The sequence below is a fragment of the Lemur catta genome, chromosome 17 (genome assembly GCF_020740605.2).
Source record: "Lemur catta isolate mLemCat1 chromosome 17, mLemCat1.pri, whole genome shotgun sequence".
Taxonomy (NCBI): Eukaryota; Metazoa; Chordata; class Mammalia; order Primates; family Lemuridae; genus Lemur; species Lemur catta.
In genome coordinates, this window is record NC_059144.1 from 29,097,467 (window position 1) to 29,116,659 (window position 19,193).

The 19,193-nt window shown below is 40.7% G+C and overlaps 2 protein-coding genes across 3 annotated transcripts; both read right to left on the reverse strand.

The window, feature by feature from the left end:
- Window positions 1-1,253: 1,253 nt before the first annotated feature.
- Window positions 1,254-11,553, reverse strand: TMEM230 (transmembrane protein 230). Of its 2 annotated transcripts, none has more exons than XM_045529065.1 (4): window positions 11,416-11,553; window positions 8,785-8,905; window positions 7,358-7,480; window positions 1,254-2,337 (listed from the first exon to the last, which is right to left on the reverse strand). In XM_045529065.1, exons 2-4 carry the CDS (start codon window positions 8,881-8,883, stop codon window positions 2,197-2,199), a joined length of 363 nt encoding a protein of 120 aa, XP_045385021.1. In that variant the 5' UTR covers window positions 8,884-8,905; window positions 11,416-11,553; the 3' UTR covers window positions 1,254-2,196. The 2 variants fall into 2 exon arrangements, with proteins under 2 accessions (XP_045385021.1, XP_045385022.1); XM_045529066.1 differs by having other exon boundaries at window positions 11,411-11,553.
- A 1,390-nt stretch (window positions 11,554-12,943) lies between these two features.
- On the reverse strand, window positions 12,944-18,148 carry PCNA (proliferating cell nuclear antigen). The gene is made up of 6 exons (XM_045529064.1): window positions 17,699-18,148; window positions 16,743-16,840; window positions 16,516-16,583; window positions 15,733-15,927; window positions 13,424-13,547; window positions 12,944-13,339 (listed from the first exon to the last, which is right to left on the reverse strand). Exons 1-6 carry the CDS (start codon window positions 17,917-17,919, stop codon window positions 13,260-13,262), a joined length of 786 nt encoding a protein of 261 aa, XP_045385020.1. The 5' UTR covers window positions 17,920-18,148; the 3' UTR covers window positions 12,944-13,259.
- Window positions 18,149-19,193: the final 1,045 nt, after the last annotated feature.

Sequence of the window (19,193 nt, forward strand, 5' to 3'; positions counted from 1 at the left end):
TGGCAAAGGTTCAAGAAATGTTCACCATTATTACAGAGGTGTAGATCTTTTCTACAAAACACCAAAGAATACAATGATAGTCTATGTGCGGAAATTATAGAGAGTCTGATTTTGGCTTAATAAATACTTCTGTAACACCAGTTGGAATAAGATTATGAGCATCAACTAGAGCAGCAACAGCCATTACTCAGGGGACACTGGAAGGGATTCCCACCCTAGGTAGTAAGTTGGTCTCTGCTCTTAGGATACTCTAACTACATGCACAGGATGGAAAACTACACTTAAAATGCCTGTTAAAAATAATATGGCTAAAAACAAAATAAAGTATGGTGGATCTCCATGAGTATGGAAAGATACAAAAATAGGCTAAGTGGGAGGAAAAAAAGAAATTATAGAACCATATCAAAGTTTTAAAAAAATGGATATATATGTTTACGTGGCTTAGAGCATCTTAGAAAGGATATACAAGAAACTCTGGACAACCTTGGGAGGTGAGCTAGAGGAGAAAATGTTCACTCTCCACCCCCTCAAATGTTTACTTTTCACTTTATACCCTTCTGTTCCACTTTGATTTTTTTTGACCAGCAGCGTCATTACCTTTATAAGGACCAAATGATTTAGTTTGGCAGAAACGTCCTGGTCTGAGCTTTGTTTTGCAAACACTGCCCAAGACAAAGCTTTATATATCATCTCACATCTTCACTGTCAAGGCCCAAGAATTCTAGAGTACTGGACTCCCAGCCTACTCTCCCACTGCAAATGTGCCTAACCTCAGAAGCTGCTTTAGGACACCTCTTTGTCCCTCGTTTCCCAAGTCCTCTTTTTTCCTCCATGTGCAGACACGCCACTGGTGCTCTCATCCAGCCCTGTGGCTCCCAAGACATTGTCCAAACACTGACTCCCAGATTTCTAACTCTAGTCTAACTCCCCCCGAATGCTAAACAGAAATGTGCACTGTAACTACCTCAACAGCTCCACCTGGATATCAAGTAGACACCTAAAATTTAACACATGCAAAACTCATCTTCACTCCAAGACTTGCTCTACCCCCAGTTTCCAAATCACAGCTGATGACATGTCCAGCTTCTAGCTGCCCAAGTCCACAACCTCAGAGCAAAAGAATGACTAGAAAGAAGAGTCTGACCCACAGTGCAAGTAACCTGAAAACAAAGGTAGTTCTGGGTACTGGGATTTAAGATATGGTAAGATAGTTAAAATGTTTTTTGAAATGTTTAAAGTTAACTCATTTTAAGTTTAGGATTTGGATTTCAACATTTTAATTTGAGTAGAAGTCACTTTTTGCAAGCTAGGAAACAGAATCAGCCTAAGGCAGTCTAGTCTGTAGGGATCCAGACTTGTGATCTTTAGCAGAATGACATCACAGTACAAGGTGCTAGCAATAGGGTTATAAACTCTAAATAACAGCCTTATCTATATTTTTCATTAGGAAACAGCCAAAAGTCCAGTCCTTAAAGGCATGATATACAGAACATCTTGACCTACAAAGGACATAATGACCCATATTATAAGCTGTTCAACCTATTGGTGATATAGCTCAGAGCTGGCCAACGACTGGTAAACAGAGAAAGTTTTTACATTTTGAAAACTTGCTCTGCAGCTTAAAAAATTCCTGGTTGCTGTCAATAAGAAAGAGAGTAAAAAATATTACAGATACACCCACACTGATATTTGATTTTACCAAGGTCTTCCACTAGAATATGAATGTAGAAATAAGTATAGGGGATAAGATACTTAGATATTTTAAAAATAAATTACTTAGTAATAAGAAATTAGACATGCTGCATTCTTCCATTTGCTGCAAGAACAAATTGACAATGAAGACAATTTAACAGAAACACTCAACTCTAAAGAGGGTGGTGGCAGCAACACTTTCTACTGCAGAATAACCTCCTGTTTTCCCAGACAATTAACATTGCTATTGTTCCATGATACATATTCCAGTGGAAACACTTGTCAGGAGCTTTGCCAGGGCCAGGAGCTGGAAAACAGAGGATGTCCTAATTAGCTAATTGTAAGCTCAGTTAACATCTTGGGTATGGACCCATAATCTGGCCATTGTTTTGTTAAAAATTGCAAACAGCAGAATTCCTTAGCCCTTAGCCACAGTTTTTGCTCAATATCTCAAAGCTAGGCGTGGTCCCATTGTGACTCCTCTCCTCAGGGCTGGGGTGGGTGCTAGTCATCAAAGTCTGGAATGTCATCATAGGAGTAACCCCGGTAGCCTTTGGATGCATAGTAGGCAATGCGCAGGTGGTAAAATCCAGGAAGGAACACCAGAATGCCAATGATCAGGACTGGAACAGCTCGGTCTGCCCCCTGGTGGCAGAAGGAGGCAAACACATTAGTATCGTACAAATTACAAATTTTAAAATAAAGTCACAGGCCCAATCTACAGATCAGTATCTTACACTTTCAGAACATTTTCTTTGGGAAATACACTACTAACGGAAAAGATTTATATTTCTTTTCCTCCTGATTATAAATTGAAGAAAAACTACAAAGTACTAAAAATGATATAGTAAGAAAAATTATCCATTCTCAACCACAGGTATTTTGGCTTATTTCCTTCTGCTCCTTTTTAAAAGTTCCTAGTTGTGAATACACCATACTCTTTGTATGTTTATCTTTTTAGAACATGGAATTGCCAATATTATTAAAAACTCTTCATACATTTAAACCGTAACGGTGTGTAACATTCCACTGAAATGGAGGTACTGCAGTTTTACTTAATGGCCCCGACATGGTTGTTGGACACTTGGGTTGTTTTTCACTTTCTGCAATTGCACAGAATACCACAATAAATATCTGTGTTTTTCTTGGCCTTTCAGATTATTTCCTTAGTAGGCTCTTTATAAGGAGGGCTTCAACATTTTGGGAGCTCTGAGGGCAGGGACTTTGTCATCCTTACACCCCCAGCTCTACCCAGCATATACTAACTAGAGGATCCGTAAGAGTACTGAAAGAATGCACTTGCCTTTATAAGATTGTTTTCTTTGCCTTGTTTTCTACAATGCAGTTTAAAATGTTTATACATGTAAATGTATCCTCCTTTTTCTCTGTGAATTTTTTTCATTGTTATTAAGCTTAGGAAGATTTCCCTCATCTAAAGATTTAAACCCAATCTAAAAATCCACTTTTAGCAAGATGACACAATGTATATTGATAAGTTACCTAATCAACATAGTTTTGGCTGCTTCAACCACAAACAGAAACAGGTATCTATGGTTATTGTGAAAATTAAATGAGGTAACATATGTAAAGCAAGTGGCCCCAGCTAGCACACAATGACTCAAATATGAACTTAAAACCGAAGGAAGAAAACTTGAAGGGTAAAAAATGGACAATATGAGCATCAAAAAGAGTAAAATCTGCAACTCTCACAACTGACATACTTGGTGCTATTTCTGTAATCTTATTTTACGTTTTCTACTTCTTAAATCTTTTGTAAGATTTTAACTGTACATCCCTAACACAATATATCCTAAGGATTAAAAGAATTGCAAAGAAAATTTACAGCACATTCAGGCTTTTTTCCTTTTTTTTGTAGAGACAGGGTCTTAACTATGTTGCCCAGGCTGGTCTTGAACTCCTGACCTCAAGTGATCTTCCTGCCTCAGCCTCCTAACATGCTGGGATTATAGGAATGAGCCAACACTCCCGGCTGCAGCCTTACCCTTTTTAAATGCTTTCCTTTTTTGGTGTGTGGGGGGAACAGAGTCTCGCTTTGTTGCTCTGGGTAGAGTGCAGTGGCATCATCACAGCTCACTGCAACCTCAAACTTCTGGGCTCAAGGGGATCCTCCTGCCTCAGCCTCCTGAGTAGCTGGGATTTCAGGCCCAAGCCACCAAGCCTGGCTAATTTTTCTATTTTTAGTAGAGACAGCATCTTGTTCTTGCTCAGGCTGGTCTCAAACTCCTGGCTTCAAGCGATACTCCCACCTTGGCCTCCCAGAGGGGAGGATCACAGGCATGAGCCACGCCCAGCCTTTCCTTCTTATACTTAACAGTAATACTATTATTATTTCAAAGCCATTATATGTGCAATGTAGAACATGGCAAGTAATTTTATCAATATCATTAGAATTGACATAAAAATCAAAGATATTAAGTTCAAAATCTATAATCTTAAATAAGCATTAAAAATGTCTATATGAAATTATTTTCCCTTATTTTTTAAAGTATTTATTTCCTGATTCTGTCACTAAAAAGGCCTAGAAACAATGACAACCCAATACAATGAGCATCATTAATCTGGGTAAATTGTGACCTCTAAATCTATTTCCAACTGAAAGAAAGCAGGGCTCCTTAGAGAAAAAGCTGTTTACGCTGGGGGCAGGAAATATGCAGGTGGGCCTGGGATAACCTGCGCCAGAAAGCACAGAACCTACCACTATCCAAGGATACAGGTTTGAGGGACACAGGAGTAACCTGAAGGGACACTTCCTTAATAAATATGGGACAATTTATATTTGAGAAAGAATAAAGATTGTAATTGATTAAAACATAAACATGTAAACAAAATGATGAGTCCAAAATGATACTAACAATTATTTGGTTACCTTTGGAGGTTAGAAGGCATATTTTTACAAAAGTTAGTAGGCCAGGTGCGGTGGCTCACACCTGTAATCCTAGTATTCTAGGAGACCAAGGTGGGAGGAGGATTGCTTGAGGTCAGGAGTTCTAGACCAGTCTGAACAAGAGTGAGACCCCATCTCTACCTAAAATAGAAAAAATTAGCTGGGTGTGGTGATGCACACCTGCGGTCCCAGCCACTTGGGAGACTGAGGTAGGAGGATTGCTTGAGCCCAGGAGTTTGAGGTTGCAGTGAGCTATGATCATGCCATTGTATTCTACTTAGGGTGACAGAGTTGAGACTCTGCCTTAACAAAAAAAAAAAAAAAAAAAGCTGATAAAGAAAAACAAACATTTTTCCTACCTTTACTAAACACACTATATTTTAGGGTAACCAAATGGTAGATTTGAGAAAGTACCTCATGAGAGAATTTCAGCTGATAAATGCACAAAATGAGAAAACCAGATTCATTAGTGGAAAGAGTGATGGGGACATCTGTAATAAATGAATTAGGCTGATGATACCTAAACCCAGTGTTCAGTCTTAATATCATTTAAAATTAGGACAAGCTGCTGGGTGTGGTGGCTCATCCCTGTAATCTCGGCACTTTGGGAGGCTGAGCGCAGAGGACCACTCGAGGCCAGGAGTTCAAGAGCAGCCTAGGCAACATAGCGAGACCCTGTCTCTACATAAAAAAAAAAAGTTAGCCAGGTGTGGTGGTGTGCACCTATACTCTCAGCTACTGGGGAGGCTCAGGTGGGAGGATTGCTTGAGCCCAGGAGTTTGGGTTACAGTGAGCTATGACCTCACCACTGCATTCCAGCCCAGGTGACAGAGTGAGACCCTGTCTCTTAAAAAACAAAAAAACCCACCAACCATTCATTATGTGCCTCCTAATGTAATGCTATAGCAATGGTTCTTAAAAAGCGTTCCACTGACCTCTGGCATTACCTGGGAACTTGTTAGATATGTAAATTCTCAGGCCCCACCCTAAACCTACAGAACTGGAATCACGGGAGTAGGGCAGAAAAATCTGTGTTAATGTATCAGGTAATTCTGCTTGATACTTAAGTTTAAGAAACAATGTGCTATAGCAAATACACAACATCTCTTATGAAATATTCTTCCTAAAACAAACAAAACTCAATCTGAATCTAAGCAAGACCCTAAATCTAAGTTTGCAAGAAATACAAGGAGCAGAGGAACAACAAGGCAAATGAGATTAAGACAGTGCCACCAAAGTTATGTAAAAACTGTTACAGATGAATACTGAAGTTGTACACTTAAGAATTTACAACCAAAATGTAAATCTGGTATTTAATATATAGGGACACAAGTTGGGGGGACAGATGAAACAACATTGGCAAAATGTTTGTAACTATTGATGCTGGGTGGTGGACACATGGGGGTTAATTATACTATTCCCTCTACTTCTGTTTGAAATATCTGTTAATAAAAAGTAAAAAACTCCAACCCCCAAAACAAAACAAAATCTATTAGTGATTTTCTTCATTAATTTCTTAATATCTTTTTCCATATTTATAAGGTAGTCTTCTGTAAACTACACAAGGTGAAATGGTATTTGTTGCATCAACCTTACCTCCCTCTGCTTTCTTTTTCCTCCAGTATTCTTTGTATGACTTGCATTTCTTTTCTTTTTTAAAAAAATTTATTTTAAAATATTAAGGGGGTACAAATGTTTCTGTTACATGGATACGTTTTATCATGCTTTAGTCAGGGCTATAATCGATTTTTTAAAAAAGAGGTGTTGTCCAGGATGGCCTTGAACTCCTGGACTCAAGTGATCCTCCCATCTCTACCTCCCGAAGTGCTGGGATTACAGGCGTCAGCCACCATGCCTGGCTACCTTTCAATTTTTATATCATTAACAGACTCCTTACTATACTCCTGGGATTAATACTGCATGCTTCAATGAAAGTTAACTGAAGACCCAGTCCTGATGTTAGGTGTTCAAATTTAACTGCATTAAGAAAGCCTCTGGCAGCCATATAGTAGCTTTTAATAGCTAACAACCTAAGGCAAATCAGACACACCTCTTAAAAATCATATGCAGCCACTTTATTGTGACACTATTCCCAATTCCAATGATAATACCTGCAATTTCAACTCTGGGCAGTGTTCTTTCTGTAGAGTGATATGACCATCATCCACTAGCCTGCTGTATGTTAATCATGGTCAGAATTAGTTCAGAATAACTTAGACACTTTGTATACAGGGACAGCCCATGAGAAAGAACCTTAGGTTCTAAGGTATCTAAGAAACCTTAGGTTTCTAAGGTATCACATTGAAGCTTGACAGAAACTCCAACTAAACCCAACGTAAGAAGGACTGATTTATGAGGCTCATTGACCCCAGCCCTATAGAAGAATCATTGTTTCTCTCCAAATGCTCGCCAGTGGGCTGCAAAGCTATGAAGACATAGTATTACTCCAGCTATAGGCCTTTACCAATCAGGCATCTTGGATGCTAGCCTCAGCTGTACTGTTCCAAACTATGACAGTGGGCAAACTGCCTAATATCTCAGAGATTAAGTTTGCTACCAGCACCACAATCCTCATAGGAACTATGGAAGGTTATTGTTGCTCAAAGGAAGAAAAACATGTTTTGTCATCAGAGAAAAAAATATAAAAGAAAATCTTCTTTCTGTTGGAATCTGCTGTACTAGAAATGAATGTAAAAACAATAGAGCCTTGGCTGCCATTTTAAAGATCTCACAGCACATTCCCAATGTCTGTCAGCTTACCCCTTTGCTGATGTAGCCCGACAGCAAGAGAGAGCCTATGATAATCAGAAAGGCGCCAATCAAAAACAGCACAGTGGCGAGTGCAATGGCCTTATAAGGAATCTTAGGAGGGCTTTTCTTAAACTGGAAGAGAAACAAAAAAGACAAGGAAGGACATTATGAAAATACCACAGCTCAGATACTTTAAAACAGGGAGGATAATTAAGAAAAAAACTGGATGATTTCTGGGTCTTGAAATATGTCCTACCACCCAGTGCAGCTCTGGGAAAGAAAGCAAAGGGACAGGCAGGAAACAATGCTCTAGCTATTGCTCTAACAGTTCTAGAGAATGGTCATCCTTTCTAGTTCTACTCTAATCCCACGTTCATATGAAACTTTTTTTTTTTTTTTTACAAAAACAGAAACTACATGATGGTCATTCATTCACTCAACATATTTATTAAGTGCCTGGCACACAGATGACTGTACTAATTTATGGGGATTTAAGAATGAATACCATGATATAGAGAAGAAAATAAGTGATTTCTGGAATCAAAGTTAAGTTAGTATATGGCTAAAGGTTCTAGAAACATACAATTTCAGCTTTCTTTAAAGCATTAGTTGCTTGCTTCACGGAGCATGTAAACTGCCTTACGAATAAGTTCAATTCAAGGTTAAGATTCAGAGACAAACCTTCTAAGGTTTGGCTCATGGCTATATCTGATCTAACTGGCTGAAAGCTTCCCAGATCTATTTTTATCTCTCCTTCAAATGCAGGTCCAAGAGTATGAAGAATTATTTATTTATTTATATTTAAAGGGATGGGTTCCTGCTACTTCCTCCTTGGCCCTAGACCAACCTAGAATATTCTATTCCAAGGGGAAGTAGGCAAAAGGAGATGCTGTACTACTATTTTGTAAATGGTTACGGTAGGAACTAATTTAATATTGTTTTACTTACTCTTTGACAAAGAATACCTTTAATAAATTGGATCTCATGACATCAGGAAAGAAGGAAGATTCCCACAATCTGCTGGCTTCAGCAATAAGTTTCTCCCTTAAAAGATGAACTGGCTTTGACTAAAGTGTGTAAATAAACCAGTGACAAAAAATTCCGCTTAGCAAAAAATTTTAAATTCCTTAAAAAAACTCCACTTAACAAAACAAGATCTGATTATTTTCTGCATAAACTAAATAAAACTTGGAACTACAGGGCTCTGGCATTATATCTAAAAATTCTTAGAAATGGACAATATTGGAATTGGTTTGAAACTGCCCTGCCAAGGTCCTCTTCTGCAAGCTATGGCTGAAAGGGTTGTAGATCTGAGTTTACTTCTTGCTGCCCTCTCTAATCCCCAGGGACAGTTAGCAAAACCTTCACTAGGAAGGTTTTCCTGCTAACAACGGAAACGTATACAGTCAGTATTGTCGGTTCCCTTCTGCATTTACCTGAAGGTCAATGTAGCCATCGTCTGTGCTGGAGAGCCTTGAGTATTTCACTTTACTACTGGGGATTCCAGTAGCCAGGTTGGTACGGGAAGGCATCATAACACACTGACACAGCTATAGTCTGCAAACAAAAAAACCCTGTTATTATCTGTAGATGACAATGGTGCATTAAAGCCAATGAGTTCAGGACTCTCAGATATTATGCATTGGAGTTCTGGGCTGTCACGTCATACCTGCAACTGGCAATGTAGGCTTCACTGTTCTTAGATCCAGATATTCCTCTGACACAGTAAAAACTTTCTCATTATGTATTTGCTTTGGTTTGTCCTTGTACAATGACAGCCAAGACACTAAGAACCAGATCCCACTTTATCTTGCCACCAAGGTTCCCTGCCTCTTAATTTTTTCAAAATCACACAGAGATTAGGTGGAAGAGTGGTGACTTAAATCCAGGTCCACCTGACACCACAGTATTGCATAGGAAAAAGAAAGAGCAGCATATACTCGAGTGATTCTCTTACTTGCTAAGGAGGAAGGAGAGGGCAGGGAAGGGAATACACTCACATCAGTGTTCTGGCTATTTTCCCTTGATGGAGATCATCCTTTTAATGTAAAAGATCCATGAAGCTTCTTGTACATTTGGCGAAGCACCTGGCTATCAGTACTATACCAGTGCCTTCAGAAATGCCTGTCTCCCTGCCCCATCCCAAGCACTGAAATATTGATTTTATTTTTCTACTACTTCTGTAGCTCTCTCAAAAAATTGGATAAAAATCTGGTTTATTCATCAAAATATTCAAAGCAGACAACAGCCATGAAATCATGGCTATTTTGTCACTAGCTTAAGAGACAGTGTATAAGATTTAAAAACAAAGACATTTAAATTAAAAAAATTTAAACTGGCCATGGTGGCTCATGTCTGTAATCCTAGAACTTTGGGAGGCCAAGGCAGGAGTATCACCTAAGGCCAGGAGTTTGAGACCAGCCTGCACAATATATCGAGACCCTGTCTCTACAAAAATAGAAAAATTAGCTGGGTGTGGTGATTCTCACCTGTAGTCCCAGCTACTCAGGAGGCTGAGGTGGAAAGATCGCTTAAGTCCAGGAGTTTGAGGCTGTAGTGAGCTATTATTTCACCATGGACTCTAGCCCGGGCAACAGCGTGAGACTCTGTCTCAAAAAAAAAAACCAAAAAAAAAAAAAAAAAAAAAACCCAAAAACCAAACAAACCTGTATTTGTACACTTCCTCCATAAAGTAACAAAGTTATATGAACAAAACTAGTAAATCTATTTTGATCACAAAGCCATTTAAATACAAAAATAGAAAATTAAGTATTTCAATAAGAGCAACATTAAAAAAAAAAAGAACTCATAGACTGACCTTTCTCCAGTGTGACATTTTATAAATCATAATCATTATCATCATCACAACAATGGCAGTTAGTACTTACCTAGTCTTAGTTAGGTGCTAGGCACTGTTCTAAGTGGCTTGCAGTCAATGTAAAATAACTAGCATTATGAAAGAAATGAAGCTAAACGTCCATATACTTTTAAGAAGCTATGGCTGGGTACGGTGGCTCATGCCTGTAATACTAGCACTCTGGAAGGCAGAGGCAAAAGGATCGCTTGAGGCCAGGGGTTTGAGACCAGTCTGAGCAAGAGCGAGACCCCCCCTCTCTACTAAAAATAGAAAGATATTAGCTGGACAACGAATAGAAAAAATTAGCCAAGTGTGGTGGCGCAAACCTGTAGTCCCAGCTACTCCCGAGGCTGAGGCAGGATTGCTTGAGCCCAGGAGTTTGAGGTTGCTGTGAGCTAGGCTGATGCCACAGCACTCTAGCCCAGGCAACAGAGCGAGACTCTGTCTCGTTCATTCATAAATACATAAATAAATAAAAAATAAAAAGTTACAATAATGCTAATCTATGTACTTTTCTCAAAGGGTTAGATCAAACTAACTCTTTTGTGTGGCAAACACTAGGTGTTTAGTGTTGAACTCTAGATTACATTTAATTTTATAAAACTTAAAAGTTCAAACTACCAATATGAGGGAGTTTGATGAATTAATCACATTTGATTTTTATCACTATTTTTAAAAAAATGACATACTCTGCCATTAACTACTCATATACCCGCATCAAAACTTAAAAAAAAAAAAATCACAGGGCAGGAGGGAGAGAAGAAAGGAATGCTTACTTTTGGCAAAGAATAAGGATTCTAAAAGAGGAGAAAAGGAAAAATATAAGTCGATGGAGTATTTTCAAAGTATCAGTCCAACTTCCCAACAGGCTTTTTACCAGTTCATCGCAACCCCCAAATTCCCTCCGCAACTGAATGTTGCAAGAATTATAAAAGCAACAGTAAAGCGCTTGGCACAGTGCCTGGCATTACACGCCTCACCATACGCTATTTTCCTGCCAGTCTCCAAACCTCGCCAGGGAGAGAAATTAGAACCAACGCGAATTTGCAGGGAAAACCAACAAAACTGATTTCTGGAAAGAGGCCAACCGTGCCTGGATGGGCTAACGCTCCACGCCGAGGACTCGCTTGATTTCGGCGGGGAGCGGACTCCGCCCCGCCGAGCCCGAAGAGGGCGTTTCCGCTCGCGCCCCGCCGCACGCACACCTTACCAGAGCGCCGCGCCAGTGTCCCGCGCGCCGAGAGCTCGCCCACGGCTGCCAGCGGAGGAGCCCGAGGCTGCATGGCACGGCCCACCTAACTGCCACACAGTCCGCCCAAGTATAGACTAGGGCGCCGGAAGTGGCGCGCCGGAAGCTGCGTCACCCGAAGCGACGTTTACTCACTCACTTCCTGTACGCGTCTAGTCTTAGGGCTTTGCATGCGTTGGCGAATGGAACCTGGAGGCATCGGGGTTGTGGGGCGGCCCAGTCGGAGCGCCGCCATCTCGGAAGGCTCCCCGACTTGTGCCCGCCACCAGCCCCCTCCGCTGGGGCTGGCGGGCGGGTGTTTCAGGTCCCCGCCCACCTGAGTCACAGGCCCAGGGTAAGCCGGATACGTTGTTCCTCCTTTAACGCTTCTGAGGCGGTGTGGGGAGCGCAGCGGTGTACCCCGGGGGCGGAATCCGAGCCGGTCAGAGCCACCAGATCTCAACCCCGTCGCTACATCCCTTGAGTAGCCCCACATCCGTGTGCTTGTTTCCCTTTCCTGGTCATTAGGCCTTGCCCAGGTAAGAGAGGCCTGCTCACAGGGACATTTTGCCGCAAGTGAAGCTTTTTAAAAAGTTAGATTTATTAAGGCATAATTTACATACAGTAAAACACAACTGAATGTTCTGACAAACTCATGCAGTACTGGAACCATCACCAGGCTAGGTAAAATATTTCCATCACCCCAGAAAGCCATTGGGCCCCGTTACAGCCATTCTCCATCCCCACTTGCAGGTATGCCGTAGGTACGAGTACATCCTGGATACACAGTTCTAACATCCAATAACTAGAACTGTCCAAGTAACACAACAAAGAAACCAGTCATTTTATCTACCAAACAAAATACAATGGGGAAAAAATATAAGCAATGTGGGGATCTGGAAAAAAAATTCTAATAAAGTAATTCTCAATATTTAACATGGCAGTGACCTTGTAGCAGTTCCTGTGAATGTTTTCTGCACTACAGGGCCTTTTCACTTTCTTGGTTCCATCCAACATCCACGGAACTTGAGACACCTTCATCCTTTAAGGGAATGAAGTCCCAAAAAAGTACTCATGATAGAGAAATTTCTGCACAACCATATACTCGTTTAGCCCTATTCTCACATCTACTGAAACTTCAGGACTCTTGTAAAAGACTCCCTAGGCTAAAAAGAAACACCGCCCTATTACAATGGTAGTCTTAGGAAGCCCACACAATTCTGGGTACAGTAAGCTTCTGAAAATTGTTAATGTTTGCTAACTAAAATGACGAAATCCACAGGATTTGCTCTAATTTCCCTGTTCATTACTTGAGCTCAAATAAGAACAAAGTAAGTTTGACAAATGAATCCCTCAAAATATCTGGCATTTGAAATACTTTTTATTACTATCTCCACCAGGCTGCTCGAGACTGAAAAACACATTTACATGAAAGGGTAGCTACAGCTGAGAATTGAGCAGGATATCTGGAAAAGTCAGGGTCCAAATGAAGGCACTGCCCTGCGATATGTGAAATTCAGGTAATTTTATTTAAATTGAAAAACAATTTTTAAAACTGCATTTAGAATCAAGACTTTGTATTATAAAAATCACAAGAAGTATTTCTAAGTAAGACAAAATATTTCTAGGTTAACAAGACTAGATTTAACTTTGGACTTTATTATTTAAACAAACTGTAGAGAATGGAGAGGAAAAAATAGGTTATTTACAGAAAATATCTACATATGTACTCAATATTTCGTGACAAGAAAGACTTCAGTACATGCTGGAATCTCAGAAGCAGTTCTTGAATAGCTTAGTTTTATTTTCTTCGACTTTGAGGCTGCCTAAGATCCTTCTTCATCCTCAATTTTAGGAGCCAAGTAGTACTTCAAATGTCCCATATCAGCAATTTTATACTCTACAACTGAAAGAAAACAGGAAGATAGGTAATTACTGAGGAGTATCACATATACTACCTATAAAACAACATTTGAGTTTGTTATCTTACCAAGGGGTACATCTGCAGACATACTGAGTGTTACTGTTGAAGAGAGTGGAGTGGCTTTTGTGAAGAAGTTCAGGTACCTCAGGGCAAAAGTTAGCTGAACTGGCTCATTCATCTCTATGGTAACCTACAGGAGAAAGCAAAGATTTGTCACTGAAAAAAACATCATGAAAGTGATAATCCAAGCGGGGCACGGTGGCTCACACCTTAATTATACCACTCCGGGAGGCCGAGGTGGGAGGATTGCTTGAGCTCGAATTCCAGACCACCCTGAGCAAGAGCAAGACCATGTCTCTACTAAAAAGCCAGTGTGGAGAGGGCCTGTAGTCCCAGCTACTCAGGAAGGTAAGGGAGGAGAATTGCTTGAGCCCAGGAAATTGAGGTTGCAGTAAGCTACAATGACGCCACCATACTCTACCCAGGGGGACAGAACAACTCTGTCTCAAAAAAAAAAAAAAAAAAAAAAAAAAGTTGTTATCCATTAATAATATATACTAAAAACCAAAAACCTTTATTGGTTATTTTGGAGGGTGCTGCAAAACTAATTTTGAAGACTATAAATAAAGCAAAAGAACCAAGTATTTAGCTTTTCCTATATAAACTATAATGAGGTAATCAAATTATGCAACATGAGAAAGCTTCTCTTTAGAGAAATATTTCTAATAAATCAACTAATAAATGAAGGAATGAAGTATATTAATATGTTTCAACTCTGCAAATGCTAATGACTTAATGGAGCCAGACAATGACTATGATGGCTGCTAACACTGCAAAAAACACCCAGACACCTTGTGCCTCCTACTAGAGGTAGACACTACCACCTCTAAAGTATTCTTGCTCTCCCCACCCCCAAAACAAACATCCTGAATGCCACTGACCCTCTGGAGCTGTAGCTACCAGTTTACAGGAAGTACAGAGGAATATGCTGACACACAGGGATACACTCAGCAAAATCCAGACATGGATCTAGTTTCTTCAACAAATAGATTGTAATGGCACCAGGGAAAAGAGGGAATAAGGAGAGAACCAATGGGTTGAAAGAAAGTTAGGGGCATATAAATCAATTTCAATGTATGGACTTATTATGGATGAAATAATGAAATTTGAGAAAAACAGGGTTGGCAGGGGAGTGGAAATGTGATTTAGGAGATGGATAAAGGTAAGAATCCAGGCGGGGGGGGCGGGGGCGTGCCACAAGGGCAATATACTTAACCTAAACTTTTGTACTCCCATAATATGCTGAAATTAAAAAAAAAAAAATACCTTGTTAAGAAGAAGAAGAAAAAAAATCAGTCCCTGGGCTTTGTTACTAACCTTTTAAAAAAAAAATCTCTATATAAATGGAGTTTTACTTTAAACTGAGAGTTGACCACTTATGCAAAGGATGAGAAAATAATATCTAATATTTATTGTAAGCTTATAATATGCCAGACACTATTTAATCCTAATAATCCTATAACATTAGGACCTTTAATCATCCTTGATTTACAAGTTTAATTGGTGCTCAGGCTAGCAAGTAAAGTTTTTTCATTTTACTATAATTACCAAATATTAGTGTATAAATACTCTAAGGATATAAAAAAAGCACTTGACTTCAGGAAACCTTCACTTACAGATATTTAGGCATTACAGTTCTTCATCATTTTGTTAAATGAGAGTTCTTTAGGCACCCTTTCAAATAATGGAAAAAGCTTAGGTATTTAAATGCTAGTCAGTATTTAACATAGTGCAATTCTTTCCAAGTTGTATATAGTCTACTTTCTAGCTTTAGTGAGGAGACTCTGTTTAACCCTTAATTCCTACAGCCTGTGACTTCGGTTAAATTGCCACTTAACTTTGTTCAGCTGGCTTCTCCACCTGTGGGATAATAATTGAATCCACAACACAAAAAGCTAATTAAGGATTACATAAGAGCTAGTAACAGCTAGAGTTTTATCCCTAACCATATCCTTCAATTGAGTTGCTGTCCAGTGCTCAATTATTTGGTAGAGGCAGGGTAATTATCTCCAGAAAGCTAAAGGTTAGACGCCTACCTTCCCAATCCTATCCTTAGGGCATGTCTGGGCTTGATCTACAAACCCATTGTGTTTTGTGGTTTGTAGCAGAAGAGCTGAATTTGTATTTCCTTCTCACAAATACACTTCTAAATTGGATGGCACTTTTATCACTTGCAGATTTCAATAGTATCTTTTAGTTTTCACAAATTACTTGGGATATAATTTTGTCCATTTTAATTTTTAGTAATTAACCTAATGCCAAGCAGTATTACAATTCTCTTCAAAGTATTTTCTATTTATTTAAAACCTACTTACAGCTTCCTCCTCTTTATCGACGTTACTTGTCTGTGACAATTTAATATTTCCATTTCCAAGTTCTCCACTTGCAGAAAATTTCACTCCATCTTTTGCACAGGAAATTACAACAGCATCTCCGATATGACTGAGATCTCGGCATATACGTGCAAATTCACCAGAAGGCATCTTTACTACACAGCTGTATTCTTGTTCCTACAAAACAAAGAAATTTGAAATGTTAATTGCTAGAAATGTAAAGATCTGGCACCCTCACTTAAGAACCAACATCTAAATGAGAACTCAGAATTTAGATTTTCTGATTACTTTAAAACATCATTCATGTAATTTAACACACCCCAACCACTCAAAAAATAAATGCAGATATAAAACATGTATTTTGTAAGAATTATTATCTTAAGAAAACAAATTAGAGCTTAAACTTTTAACAGTAAATGCACTATCCAGGACTAACTCAAGAAGACATTAGGGTATGGCACAGAAATAATGATGGTACAAACAGACCTAACTGCTTTCTGAAAGGAAACAAGAGAACATGATATTGGGTATTTTCAACATCCCATTTCTTCTCTCTCCTTATCTTGATAAACCTAACCTTGATAAATTTCTCCTGACATTGCTTATATGTCAGTCCAGTAATAAAATCCCTCTTTGAAACATGCATTAGTAGATAGATTTCCAGAAAAAGTTCTGTCAGGAAATAGACCTTAAATATATTAGCATATTTTATGTAACTATCATGACTGAGTGCAGCACCCCCTACAATCAGAAACTGATACTCACTGGAATTCCAAGTTGTTCAACATCCAAATCCATTAACTTCATTTCGTAGTCTGAAACTTTCTCCTGATCTAACAAAAGAAAGTAAACGTTGTTGAAGAAAAAGCCTGAGTTTATAATTATGATGTAAATTTTACAATCATCACCAACATTATCTTAATATTCAGATAAAATGCTGACATTGCATTTTAATTTTCTGTAGTATAACTTAGTGAAAGGGTACAACTTACTTGGTGCTTCAAATACTAGTGCCAAGGTGTCCGCATTATCTTCGGCCCTTAGTGTAATGATATCTTCATTGCCAGCACATTTTAGTATTTTGGACATGCTAGAATACACAAGACACAGGGTTTAAAATCAACACCATCTGCTCATGATCTAGATTTCTAATGCAAGTAGGAGTTATTTATGCTGTTTGAGAATTGGTGAAGAGGGTAAACATGCTGGAAGATGTGTATGTCGGTCCAACCATTTTGGAACGCAATCTGGCAGTCTTTATATAAATAAAAGAGCACTATTTTCTGAACTGCAAATCTCTGTAGTGCATAAATTATTCTCAGGCCGCGACAAACCTTAAAAGTGATCTAATGAATCTATGAAAACACGTTGCATATTGCTTGAGTAATTATTTTTTATAAGCCTTTTAAAATGTAAGCATATTTTTAAAACTCAATGCACTAAATATGTAGCAGTAAGAAAGTTGAAAGCCATTGTCCTGGGGAAATTTTCCCAGCTCAGGATGTTCAGATGCGCACTGCGACTTTGTAATCAAAGACCAGAAACAATCTGCTGCCCCCAAGTAGGGTTGACAGGGCGACACATTCTCACGAGGGCACACTATAAAGCGTTTAAAGTCAACCACGACTAAAGCTAACCCATTCAAAGCCACTGGCATTTAACGAGCAAAGAGCTCTGCAACAGTCTTCCTGGCACTGCAAAAAAGCTGGTCATTTTCCCGCCACCACCCGCTTTGTGACTTTGGCGCGAAAAGAGCCGGTTCGTGCTGTAGCCAGCGCGGGCTTTTCGGAACCGCGCTCAGTTGGGCTCCGCCCCCCGGCGTCGCAGACCAATGAGAAGGCGCGGATGGTCCACGCCAGCCAATGAGGGCCCGGCTCGAAGGCGCTCCCGCCAAGAGCCTGAGACGCCGATGGGCCCCGGCCCCCCTGACCGCCGCCCCGCGGCCTACCTGGTGAGGTTCACGCCCATCGCCAGGTTGCGGTCGCAGCGGTACGTGTCGAAGCCCTCGGAGCGCAGGGTGAGCTGCACCAAAGAGACGTGCGACGAGTCCATGCTCTGCAGGTTCACGCCGCTCGAGCTGATGTCCCAGCAGGCCTCGTTGATGAGGTCCTTGAGTGCCTCCAACACCTTCTTCAGGATGGAGCCCTGGATCAGGCGCGCCTCGAACATGGTGGCGGAGTCGCGGTGACGCGTCTACAGGCGGGTGGAAAGGAGGAAAGTCTGGCCGGTTTTGGCTTCTTGAAGCTGAAAGCGAGAGGACAAGCGCAACAGCGAGAGCCTCAGAGCAAGACAGACGACGACTCGTCAGCTACGCCAGGAGCCGTTTAATGCCGCCGCGTCCGCAAGCGCGCGCTCTCCCCCCAGCGCCCCGTGTTGCAACGTCACCACGCCGCCCCGCCCACAGCCTGGGCGGAGAGACTCTAGGACCAATCGTGTCCCTGCTCCGTGCGAGGCCCGGCCCCCCGAACATCCATTGGAGGATGCGGGCGCAGGGGCGGGGCAGGCGCGCTGGGCGTCAGGCTGCGGGCGGAGCGGCCTCCCGGAGGTCTGCTCCTCTTTTTGCCTAATTCTTGAGCCTGGGCTCGAGGCGAGTCGGGGCTGCGGTCAGGGTCAGGGTCAGGGCTAAGCCCGGGGGCACCGAGCCCCTGCTTTATAGTGCCTCCTCAGCCGCCCACTCGAAGGGTAGAAAGTTTCCAGCCACAAAAGTGAAATGCAAATCGAACCTACCGAGAGGAAAAGCCGCCTTGTAGCACTAAGAGTACAGCAGCTGCTTTAAATATGCACTTTATTTTTGCTATTATGTAAGTGATACGCTCCTAAAAGTGTCAGACGATAAAGGGGTGTACTGTTTGGTTAACGTTAACTTCCACCCACGGTTTTTTAACATCCCCATACACATACCAAGCTCATAAAATCATGCAATCGTTGACTGTATTCAGCCTTTTAAGCTTTTTTAAAAAATACAAATACACACTTAAAAATCCGTTCATTCCAGGCCAGGCGTGGTGGCTCACATGTGTAAGCCCAGTACTTTGGGAAACCGAGGCGGGAGGATCCCTTGAGCTCGGGAGTTCCAGGCAACACTGAGCTGTGATGATGCCACTGCACCCCAGCCTGGGCGACAGAGGGAGATCCCATCTCAAAAAAATTAAATAAATAAAACTAAATGTGCTCTGTTAAGTATTTTGCCTACTTTTTTTTTTTTTTTTTTGAGACAATGTCTCGGGTTTCCCAGGCTAGAGTGCAGTAGTGGGATCAGCATAGCTCACTGCAGCCTCCAACTCATGAGCCCAAGGGCTCCTCCTGCCTCGGCCTCCCAAAGTGCTGGGATTATAGGCAAGAACCATCTCCCCTGGCCAATAAAGTACTTTTAATTGTATACCACGTCCATCTTTTCCATAGCAGTACCTCTTTTTTAAATGGCATAATATCTCATGTATGTA